The following is a 12,857-nucleotide window of genomic DNA, read 5'->3' on the forward strand; positions in this document are numbered from 1 at the left end:
TTTGCTGTATAATTTGGGGATTATTTCCGGTCTGGGGATCATTTGAGTCGCTGTACTTACCAAATTTCAAAGCCGCGAATTAAGGAGACCCTCGAAAAGGAAAACTGGGGTGTGGAAAAGTTAAAGAAAGTTTCACTGGGCACGGTTGTCAACCGCTTAAAATATGACAGGCGTCAAAATAGGGCTTCCAAGATGAGCAAGCCATAAGGGAAGTTTATAGGCGTTATTTTTCCCTCATGTTAAACTTACCAATGGTAACAAGCAAAGGCGAATGAGTTCAACATTCTTAGTTAAGACTTCAGAAAGCGCTCAGCCGGGGTTTACCGCGGACTACACCTCTCGTTGGTTGGCTGTACCTCGATCTCTTGTAAAATTCTTTTATGGCAAGTTATTTGGAATAAGCGTATCTTGTTCACGTTCAGTTGAGTTAATGTTAAAGAAAGAGGCAATAGAGTGTTTTTCAATACTTTTAACAGACAATGGTAGCGCACTTGAACAGCGCACTGAGCCAATATTAAGCCGAAATTTTGATTAAACCAGTGTAGTAGGATCAAACGCTACAGGAATCAATCTTGAAACATCAATGGTCAGTCTAGTTTTGTAACAACGATTTATTCTCTTAAATAGATTAGCACGCGGCTTTTAGTTCAAACCTTATCAACCCAAAGGAGCAACAATAACTCTTGAGGTTGACCGCTCTATTGCCCATGATTATGACCCTTGAAATTGGTGCATGCGAGATTGTTTTAGCAAAACATTGCAGTTGTCGAAAGGCTTCCTGTGGCGAAAATTGCACTCGAGTGATATGACGACATTCCATTTAGAGTAATTTTTAGCTGTTTCTTCAGCTCAGTTAGGGTGGCTACACGTATGATTCTTAACATACACTGGTGGCGCGATATTTCCAAAAATCATCACGCCTTTGCCAGCCGAAAAAGCCTTTTTCTAGCCGAGGCTTTAAGGGAGTACCTTTAGGGAAATGCATGGGACTTCACGTATGTTGCCTTTATTGCTCCTCTTTTCACGGTATGTCTTGCCAACAATTTGACTTGAAAAAGCGCAATCACATTTATTGTTACAAAAATTGTAGATTTCAAATTTACTTGTATTCGGTAAGCTCGGATAGCCAATACGCCCGACTTCGAAAATTTCCAGTTATTTTCTTTAAACTGAAGGCAGAATATGGGCAATTAACCACGCCCGCAAGTTCATCATATCCCATTAACATCAATAAACTATTTACTTTGTTGTAGTTGATGACCTATGAAATAAAGGAATTTAGAAAATAGCCCCAAGAAAATACGCGCGCTGATTGGATAAAAATCGTGTTTCCATAACGCGATAGAAACACAGAACTAGCACGAGCTGTTGACGTAATGATGGCGCGAGCAAAGAGAATGTACACTTTGATAATCAAAGTTAACAAGTTGTTTTCCTTTTTTTGGTCGCGGTGTTGTCTAAAAGTTATAGAAAATGTGTTCCTCCGTGTTTCTATCGAGTAGAGATAGAGATTTCTATGAGGTGATTGTTGATGAGGCCGAAGGCCAAATCAGCTATCACCTCAGAGAAATCGAGAGCGAATAATCTAATTGTTTTAGTAGAATTCTAACTAAAATAAACGCAAATAACGGTTTCTATTTATTTTTCTACGCATTATTGAACTTTACGCTTTAACAAAATCGCACGCATTGAATTGTCTCGGTAAATTTGCAGTTGTTTACGCGCGCGCACCCATTTTTTTTGAATAATTTCAAGTCTTTAAAGTCAAGAAACCGCTAATGTCCTTCTTTTAGTCTTCTCAGGAATTTAATTATCAATTTACATCTTAACTTTCTTCTAGAACTTCAGAAAAACGATAAAAACGTCCCATTTCGTAGACGATCGACAGCCACTGCACTCTATTGGCTGATAGTATACGAGTAGCTCAGCCAATCAGATTGCAGCATTTGCATTAGTATAATAGTAGAATTCTACTAAAACTCGATAGAAACAGAATAGAATGTTAGTTCCAGATATAAGAACAAGAGTAACTAAATTGCACCTTGTTCTTTTGAATATTGTTGAGCAGCACAGGACAGGCAATAATAAATATATTTAAAATCTTAAGATGCGTGCTTCAGCTTCAAAATGAACTACTTGGAAGTTCTCGTTAATTATTAATCATAACAATTTGATTGGTGCATAAACTGGTGTATTTTGCTCTAATTTATCTGCAAAGTTGTAATCGGACAGTGTAATCGAACAGTTGGCTGTGATCGGACACCTGTAATCGGACAGTTACACGAGCCAATCATTTTAAGTCCTCTCCACTAAATCCACCAATCACAACATTGATTACAGTCACTATAGTAACCAATTCAACGAAGACTGACTTTGTAAAATTGTGGAGGTTTAGTTTCTAGTGACTGTTTTGAAAGAAACTTGACAGCCAGTTTGCAAGCTATTCCCAAATTCTTAATTATATGATATTTAAAAATGACTATGAAAAGCTATTTTTGTGGGAAATTGTAATTGTTATGATTAATTGGTGTCGTCCAATTCAGTCTGTAATCATACTCGTGATTAACAAATCGGACTCGCGCTTCGCGGTCGTCCGATTCTGTTAATCACTCGTATGATTACAGACCGAATTGGACTCCACTCAGTCCTATTACCATTATTGATCAAATAAAGAAATGAATAAAGTGAGATAAGTGTACTTTAGGTTATCGCATTTTATCATGAGGATAAGGCCCAGTTCATACGTCGCATTTCTGCCGTGTCGAATTCAATTCAATTAAGTGTAGCAGCAATGCGACTGTGGATTCATACGTCGCACTTGTGTCGCACTTAATTCAGAATTATACTGTCGGGTATGTCGGCCAGCGGAAAATGTTTTAAACGTAGAGTATTCAATATGGCGGACGAAAATACTGAGCGACGAAGGACTTTAATTTTGCGAAAAATTGTCCGCCAATGGAACGGGAAATCAAACACGACTTCAAATCACAATAAAACTTGCTACTTCTAACCAATGTGGCTGAAAATGTATACCAGAGTGTAAAACTGCATAGATAATAGCATGGTATGTTTTTTTCTACATTACCTTGCATATTTTGGTCGGTTTTTATGTGCAATGGCTAAATGTGGCGGGAAATCAACCAAAATGCGTACTTTTTGTCAAATTGATGCCTTTAAGGCTAGAATTGCACTAATCTTGATGTTTCTTTTTGAAAATGTATTATTTTATGGCAATGGCAATGGAGACTACTTGAGTAGATCAAGGAAATCAGTGATTTAAATGGGTATTCAAAATTAATCGCTGAGTGTAAAGAACAAAATAGGCAAACTATGTTGCCCAATTAACAGTAAGTATAAGTTATAACCTCTGTATCTTTTATTTCATTGCCAGCGACGTTCCAATATATATTCATTCTAACACTGCGTTGCTCGCACGGGACACAAAATATCAATTTTAAGGTCATTTGGCGTTTGCCTGATCTTGCCGTTAGGTCGTTAGTAAGCACAAGGAGCAGGCCTTATCCGAGGGTTTTAGAAGGGTTACCCGTCAGTCATTGAAAAGGAAAATAAGTATTAATACTTTACTATCAACCGACAATAGCCATTCATAATTAGCCGTTAAACGCCAAATGCCCGAATTTGTTCACTGTCAACCGTCGCAAAACAATATTTTTAACTTTTACCGTAAATCCTCGAATTAGCGCCCCCCTCGAATAAGCGCCCCTTCTATTGGCCAAAATTTAAAATGAGCGCCCCCCCCTCGAATAAGGGCCCCCTCCCCTCCCCCCATTTTGTGGACGAATAATGAGACAACAAAGGATTTATAGTCTTCGTCCTGTAGTATTAGATTTGTGCATTATTTCAGTTTGTGAACACGTTAAGTTTGGGAAAAAATTTCAAGTGCTAACAGCGCCTCGATTTAAAGTTTAGGATCGGCTTTTTATGTTGATAAACAGCTTATGCTGTTGTTTATGCGCAGATGATGTATTAAAAAAATGATCATGCCTGGCCACGATTTGGGAAAAATAAAATAAGCGCCCCTCCTCGATTAAGCGCCCCCCTCCAATAAGCGCCCCCGTCTTCCCCTAAATTTGAAATAAGCGCCCCGGGCGCTAATTCGAGGATTTACGGTAACCGTCACTGAAGGTACCCCGCTTCATTGAGACCCTCTTATACACATAAAATATCACAGAAAATAAATAGACTATTCATTCTATTGAAGTTACCGGACACTCATTGCCAGATGATGCTGAGGTATTGTGCCAAATTTCAATTAATGTGGTTGTAAGCTACATATTTTGCAAGTTAAAACAACATTTGTAACCTGATTTATATACTTGGTGTAGCATACATGAAGATATACAAGACGGACGATCGACTAGGCAAAACAGCAACAACAATAATATGTTCATTTGGAATTCCCATGTTTTAACATGCCATTACAATAAAATCAAACAAAATGACACAGGTTAAAATTATCAACATAACGCGGGAGTACATCTGAAGAAATTTAAGAGGGCACTCCCTAGGGATTTGTACCTTAGCTCGTGTTTTATCCCAAACAAATAACAAGTGTCATACCAAAGTTGTTTAGGACATTTCAGAAATCCTACACACATATCATTATTTTACATGTGTTTGATAATTTTACAACCGTACAATGTAATTTTACTTACTTTGATGGTTGTACTCTTTTTTAGAAAAACTCTACAACTGTTCTAAACCTCATAGTCTTTCCTGTTTTTTTTTTGTTTGGTATTGTAGTTCAATGACCGTACACTTAAACGAGTTTGGAAATGACTGTGACCTGTTTTAAAACTATTATCAATGATATTTTGATGACCGTACTACACTTCATAGATTTCCTGTTTTTTTTTTTTCTTTTTCTCGTTTTGTTCTCATAATTTTTTGACCGTACACAGTAAACTTTAAACGATTTGTAAATGACCGTACACTGCTTTAAAACTATAATCATTTTTTCGACAGCCTTTCTACACTCATAGTTCATGTTGCGTCAATGACTGTTCTATTCTTTATAGTATTTCTTGTGTTTTTTGGTTTTGTTTTGCTATTGTAGTTCAATGACCGTACACTTTAAGTAATGATCCACATAAGAACTGTAGCATTTTCCATTATTCTGCGACAATGCGCTTTCCCCACATTGAAACGGTTGGGGAGTGGCCAACTAAGTATACACTTTTTGTTGTTGTTGTTGTGTTTTCATACGGAGAATGTATCAACCGATGAAAAGCAGCTTTATGAAATAAAATGTATTTAAACTCTATTTTGAAAGGTAGTTTCCTTTGTGTTAAAACATTCAACCAATCACAACAGTCGTAAACAAAGACAATAAAAGCTTCCAATTTTCCAATGTTCCCCACATAGGATTACTGTGGTATTTAGACTCAGAAGAGGTTTAGTTGAAAGGAAGATAGTTGATCAATTACGCCTAAATATATATACAGCTACCTGAAGTTTCGCTAGAGTTTGTTGATTGAGCCAATCAGAAGTATGATACAACAATAGCAAAGTTGCGCAAAAGTTAGCACCTTTTTGCATTCCTTGCTGCGTGGTACTATTCTTCTTATATGGACCGTTACCTAAAGGGTTTGAAATTGACTGTACACCGTTTTTCAACCATTGTGATTTTTTTAATGGCCGCGCTACACTTCATATCCCTCCTGTTTTTTTGCGTTTGATTTGGTTTCATAATTCTACGACTGTACAGTTTACACCTTAAATGACTTGTTTATGACCGTACACAGTTTTTAAGCAATGTTCTCTGTTTCTAGATCGAAAGAGTCAATCCTTTTGTCGGGCTTGTAATTTTAAGACCGTCCACAGTTCATATGTGGTCACTTGAAAGCAAACATGACCTTTCAACTTCTCTATTTGTTGGCCCCCTTTTCACACATGTATTTCACTTTGTTGTAGCAGGGCTCAAAGTCACCGTCTTTTCTGTTAACGATTTCCTTGAGGCCGTTATTGGAGTGGAATAACGACTTCAGCTCTTCTTTGTTTAAACGCACGGAATATTTTCCAAAGAAGTTTTCAACGTAGTTTTCATCTGGCTTATTCCATTTCGCTTTTGGTTGGTAGTTAGTTACAACAGACACAGATTCCACTTCAGTTATGCTGTCAAACCATGCTTCTGTTCTGCTCGACGATGGTTCAGGTTCCTTTGATGGTGATACCATGTTCTGGTATTACCAGGTAGGCCACTTTGTCATAGGCTCTCTTGACCATCTTAAAATCATCTGCAAATTCGCCTAAATCTCGGCATGTGTTCGGCCATGATTTTTCTCACAATGTCGAACGTGATTTGGGCCTGAGAAATTATTTGGCTGGAAAACAGCATTTCCATGACTTCTACTTGGCTACTGGAGAGTCCTTCATCATGAATAATTGGCTCTGATTCTTCCTCATGGTGCTCATGGTCCTCCTAGTCAAGCTTTGCTGAATTTGCTGACTTGGTGTCTGATTTTGTAGATACTGACCTGTCCAAGCCAAGGGACCTTTTCAGTAGTTGGTGACCTCAGGCACACTTCTTTTTGATATGGCCTATATTGTAATATCGATCTATCGTTTCCTCTTTATGAGCCATGGGTTCGTCAATGGCCCACTTTTCGACGACGTTCATGTAATAAGTTGCTGATGCATTGTTACATTGGGATGTAAAATCCCATCTTGTTGACTTTCTGACCTCTATTTCTCTCTTCCTGGCAGCAGTAAATTGGGTTGGTTACTTGAAATACCCTCTGAAAAAGAGGGCTACTTTGTTAGCTTGACAGTGAAAGCCAGCAATAAGAGTCCGGTAACTTTGATTTTGTAATGAAAATATCAACCTTACCACTTCAAAGAAATGGCTCAGGTGGCCACCGAGGCTTATATGAGACTGGAAGAACATTCTTAATTGTTTTATCAAATGCTCGTAGTCCATCACACACTAAATACTTAACCTTTGACGTACTTTCCGAGGTGATTGCTGAGAGAACCTGCTGAAAGTTTACAGGCGAAAAAAAATATAAAACGACTAAAAAAATTATCTCAAAAGTGCATAATGCTCTCTCTCATTGTTTGACCACCTCAAGCCTGGCAAGTCCCAATATTAGTTCGAGGGGCAGGTTGGGTATCCTAAATGACCCTTGGAAAAACTATTGTCAGATCACTTTGTGACCCAATGACGTGTATAGGGCTTAGATAATTTTCAAACAACACATGATTAAGAGAACTAAACATTCTTTTTTAATATGAACTTTTGTATGTATAAAACACAATTAATGTAATTTATAACTGGATATGTGCTTGACAACTGATGTCTTATGATTGAGATTCACTTGTAACAACAGTATTCAGAATTACATGTGCAATAAAACTATACCAAAAATTAATTCAAAAGTCATGTACTTTGTTACACAAAAAAGCCTCTAACATCAAATTACCATGAAATAAGTATATATCTGGTGTTTGCTTGCATCACAACCATCAGTTAATAAATGAAGGGTCTGGAGCCAAGGGTCTGGAGCATGGAGTATTAACTTGATACCCAAATGGTATTAACATACCTTCTGGATAAAACTAGAAGCCAATTTTCTTTGAAGTGGCTGATGCACCAACAGTCTTATCAATACAGGCAAGATAACGTTTCATTTATCTATAATTGTATAACAGAATCTTCTTGGGACCATGACAATTTTTACTATCACCACCATTAACTTTAATAATATATATGCAAGGTGAAGACTGTTGATACATTGAATTACTCATTTTCAATGACAAAAATGCATTTGAACAATTTTTGTTTTGTCTAAGGGGCGAAAGTATAATGAACAATTTGGATGGGTTGGATGGGGCTGTGATACTTGTCAATGTTTGTTATTCAATGATATAATTATCATTTTATTTCCAAAAAAATTCAGTAAAGTACCCTCAGGTTGGGAAATTTAAATTGAGAGGCCAGGAATGTGTTGGAATAATGAGAAGACATCACATCTTTATCCACATCCAATAAAAACACTTCAAGAATAAAATAATAAATATATAAAAACTGTAAACCACAGTAGGCAGTTTACAGTTTTTATGTATTTATTTTTTGTTTTTGAAGTGATTTTAAGTTCGTCAGATGTGGATAAAAGACGCAATGTCTTGCTCTTCTCATTACCCTCAGGCTCCTTAATTGAAAAAAAAACATAGCATTATGTCATGTTAACTTGATCAAGTATTTTCATTTAAGGTGGCCGAAAACAGTTTTCGCGAGGGTTCTTGCTAATGCAGTTCAGCGCGCGCACAAGGATAGCAAAAAACAAACATGGCGTCAATACGGCGATCATTTTATTTGCTCAAGGCCCGCGCTATCAGTACTATTTTTCTTCATAATTGAACGCAGTGTATTAATGGTTTTAGTCATCTAATGACTAGATTTGACTAACGACTAGATTTTCTGCAAATAAACAAAACCGATTTTAAAGGTCTGTTTATATTTATTCATGTTGCCATGGCAATGGCACATACGTCAGCTTAACTATCAAAAAACGGAAGTTCGTGTTGTTGACCTGCTTGCTGCCATTTTTGGCGACCAAAAGATCCAGGTTTTTAGAGAAAAGGGTGAATGAAATTGAGGTACCAAAACCTGTGTTCAGCCACCTTAAACATTATGATTAACTAACAGCAATTCTGTCCCTAGTAAGTAAAAATGCTGACATTTTCTAAGAACCTTAAGGTGATTCCCTAGTAAAAGAACCCGCCATAGATTTCCGATGAAACTTGGTACACTGTTGTTACAGAACAAGGAAGTATTAAAAACGTAGTAAAAAGAGGGGATCACGGTGGTTGTTTTCACGCCACAATGCTGACAAAAACGGTTATTTAGGTGACTTTTGGTAATCTCCGTGCGCAACAAATAAGCTCAATTATTTTCCAATGCAGTGTGTTATATCACACAGAGTTTGACTTTCTTTGATTGCTTATTCATCTACGTCCCAGAAAAAATGTCTTCAAATACCCTACAGTTTTTATTCTATAAAGGAAACATAAGTTGGACATGCGCTGTTAGGCCCGTTATGTCTCCCTCTGTGGTATTTATTTCATTTGCCAAAAAAGTAGCCATAGATTTCGGCTATTTTTTTTCTCAGTTATTGAGGATATTGTTTAGTTATTGAGGATATTGAAATTATGAAATAAAAAGTGGGGGTCACTGTACTCGTTTAACAAAAAAGGAGCATCTAATTCGCGATCGAGCTTAGTTTGAGAGAAATCTCTTACGTTTTGTACGCGCACGCGCTCATGTGTGCACGCTAATGACGCAAAAATCTTGCACAGTAGGGATGCACAATGCAATACTAAGGAATCAGCTTAAGCAAATGATGGCATTATTCAATGTTCTATGAACCAGCAGGGCCACTTGCAATCCCCTCATCTTTGACAAAACACAAATTGCCTAGCTTCTTTCGTGGTGCCAGAGAAAACCTGAATCATTAACCTTGTGTGGGTACGGAAAAGTCAAATTTCTTTGACTCTGGCCTGCTGGACATGTTAATCTATGGCTAACAAATGACACAACTTCTTTTTTTAGTGTTCTGTATACGAATGTCAATCTACTAAGGACTGTGAGATGTGCATGACAGTCTGCTGTGGGTGGTGTATGTTGTATGGCACCCACAAAATACAAATACAATAATATCAATGGTAATAATAAATAACTACCGGTTATAGCAAATTATAATAATTAATGACTATTAGAAAACAATCGCATTGTGAACCCTGATCTAATAGCACGCGTTTATTAATTACCGAACTCCCATCGGTAAGGTCGTAAAGACCCTAGGGGCTTGCTCTCCCAAAACCCCAAAACCATAGAACAAATTTTTGACCGATTTCGGTCTTAAATGCAAATGTTCCTCATACTAATCAGTAATTAGCAGAGTAAACATTATGCATTTATTTATCATATTCATTGTTTTTAGGTACTTAATAAAAAAAATTGTATCGGAACAAGCAAAATTGTTACCAGATCACATGTGTTCAAAAAGATGGTCAGCTGACTTTTCTGACCTGGTACCAAGAAGAACCAGAAAGCTACGCTTAGTATTTTAATAACACAGACATCAAGTTCAAATAAACCATAAAGCACTACCAGGAACAAGAAAACATTAAAAATAACCCAACACAGACAAAAAGTTAGACTGTTTGAAAATGATTCTTTTCTAGATAAACTGCTTATATTTTGTGCTTACTCATACACTGGCTTTCAAATTACCTTTTCAATGGCTGACATCATCAATCATGTTACACCACTCACAGCAGAATTTCATTCACATCTTGCAGCATGAAGTTAAAATAATCCAAAAGCCTTGTAATTTTCATAATCGTAGTCGTGGTCATATTTATAAAAAACTAGGAAATCTGTAATAACTGAGCCATTAAACTTACAAAACCAGTGAACATATAAACAAAGAGTACTTATGAGGTGCACCTAAAGGAATTCAGTCAATTTGCTCATAAAACAACTATTCAACAAAAAAAAGTGAGTTAAAGAGGCACCAAATAAAAGTAATTTTTGTTTCAGATTAACCTTGATTGTGGTGAAATCAGGGTTACATATAAAAATGGTTACAACAAGTGTCAGTGTAGACTCTGTACATGAAAAAATGGGCGTCTCAAAAATAAAGACCCAAGACCTAAGATCTAAGACCTAAGGTCCCCGCCAAATCTCAAAAACGAAGACCTAAGACCCCCTCAGAATCTCAAAAATTAAGACCTAGGACCCGCTCGGAATCTCAAAAATGAGGACCTAAGACCCCCTCGGAATCTCAAAAATTAAGACCTGGGTTTGCTTTAATTCAGAACTCAAATCAACAACATGAGTACTTTTTGCAACCCAAATTTGTTTGCATTCGAAGATATTACCCGCGAAAAGATTTTATTTTATCTAAATTATATATAAGGTAAGAATGTACACTAAGTTTTTACATTGCCAACGTAATTTGCTGCACACAAGTTGTGTTGTACAAACCTAATGGTAATAAAATGCCAAGTCAAATCTACAGTTGATCAGTTGGTCATCTGTCATAATCATGCTCTAGTGTGCTATACAGCACTCTGAAAACATTTCTGCAAATAAACTCGTTTATATAATTTATATGTATATCAAATGAACCGTAACTATTGCTGTTGTTACTAGTTTTATTCATACCTGATTCCACCACTGGTTGTAGCAAGGTTAATCGTAAAATATTTATTTTCATGTGCTACCTCTCAAACTCATTTTCTATTTGATGTTTTTATAATCCAATTAATGTTCACGTTAAGGACCTATCAGTGCTAATATTGAATGGGTGTCCAAGAGAAACATTAGCTTAGCAGTAAAGATTCAAGTAGTAACATTTAATCATGTTGACAACATAATAATGATAGATTCTAAGTTTAAACATGTAGGAATTTTCCAAAAAAAAAGTTTGGGGGTTAAAATATGAACCTTGCTGACAGCTTAAAAACTGCAAGGATTTTAGGTCCTCGTTTAGTTGTGCACCACTGTCAGTGGTAGCTAGTTTCAAAGTGTTAGAGAGGTAAAAGCCCAAACTGTTCTTCAAATAGTATCAACTAACTAAAGTATCAAACAATCTGCAATCATTAACACATGAATGACATTTGTTAGAAAACTGATACTTGTTACCCACTGGTAAAGTATCTGAATGTAAAGTAAGCCACTGAACATACTGCTACCACAATAAAAGTGTTTTTCAGTCTGGACCTCCACACTTTTGCATCTTCCTCTCGTTTAACATTCTTCTTTATGTTTTCCACAAGCTCTGTTATCTTTTGCTTACGTTCATCCCGTCTTCGCTTGCGTATTTGAGTTATACTGTTGATGAGAAGAGAAACCAATTATATAGTTAAAGTGCAGATGTCTCTCGGGCAGACAGGCAAATTCTGAAACCACATTGTCAATGTCCACATGTCCGCATCTTTATACTTATGTATGTGAAGATTAGCCAGGGAAGAAAACTTCTCCTCACTCATACTGCTCTCGGAAGAGGGAGTTTCAATCTTTTGATGCCACTAAAACTACATTGAGCAGTGCAGGTTGACGCAGGATATGTCAGCAAAGGGAAAAGAGCCGCAAATATTCCTGGATAAAATTGGGTGCTTGCGTAACTGACAGTTTGTCAAATACTTTTGCTGACCTCAAAGAAAAAAAAAGACACTCCAAAGGGTTCAGAAGATCACGTCTGCCTTATTAGTACGTTTCTTTGACCCTTCCTTCTGTTCAAAGCTTTCCTTAGTATGTTAATACAACCCCTGTTTCAAAGCTTTCTTTGGTACTTTACATGGACCCTTGCGTCTATTCAAAACTCTCCTTAGTATGTAAGTACAACCCTTGTGTCAAATCAAAACTTTCCTTCGTGCGTTTGTACGACCCTTGTTTCTATTAAAATCTTTCTTTGGTACGTTAGTACCACCCTTTTTTTATTCCAAACTTTGCTCGGGAAGTTAGTACGTTAGTACGACCCTTGTTTCTATATTTCAAAACTTTCCTTGGTACGTTAGAAAGACCCTTGTTTTTATTCAAAACTTTCTTTGGTAAGTTAGAATGTTATTAAGACCCTTGTTTCTATTCAAAACTTCCTATTGAATTCATAACTGATAACAACGGAAATGACACCTAAGTTCTGTTTAGATTTTTCGGCAAATGCGTCAAGTACTTAGTACAGTTATAAAGAAAAAACTGAAATAAACGATTTCTGTTCTGTGCTTGGTATGGAGCTGTAGAGCAGTAGAACTGTAGAGCTGTAGAGTTGTAGAGCCGGGCGTAGAGCCATAGAGCCATAGAGCCGTAGAACCATAGAGCCATAGAGTTT

General features: G+C 36.8%; 1 protein-coding gene across 2 annotated transcripts in view; it reads right to left on the minus strand.

Moving 5' to 3' along the window:
• Positions 1-7,222: 7,222 nt before the first annotated feature.
• The window catches only part of LOC145465868 (uncharacterized), a 44,762-nt gene continuing 39,127 nt past the window's right edge, over positions 7,223-12,857 (minus strand). For both annotated transcript variants that reach the window (XM_081449627.1, XM_081449628.1), the window contains exon 13: positions 7,223-11,860. In XM_081449627.1, coding sequence (XP_081305753.1) covers positions 11,668-11,860 — 193 coding nt within the window. In that variant the 3' untranslated portion in view covers positions 7,223-11,667. The remainder of the gene's footprint in view (positions 11,861-12,857) is intronic.

The sequence above is a fragment of the Orbicella franksi genome, chromosome 13, assembly GCF_964199315.1.
Source record: "Orbicella franksi chromosome 13, jaOrbFran1.1, whole genome shotgun sequence".
In the NCBI taxonomy this organism is placed as follows: domain Eukaryota; kingdom Metazoa; phylum Cnidaria; class Anthozoa; order Scleractinia; family Merulinidae; genus Orbicella; species Orbicella franksi.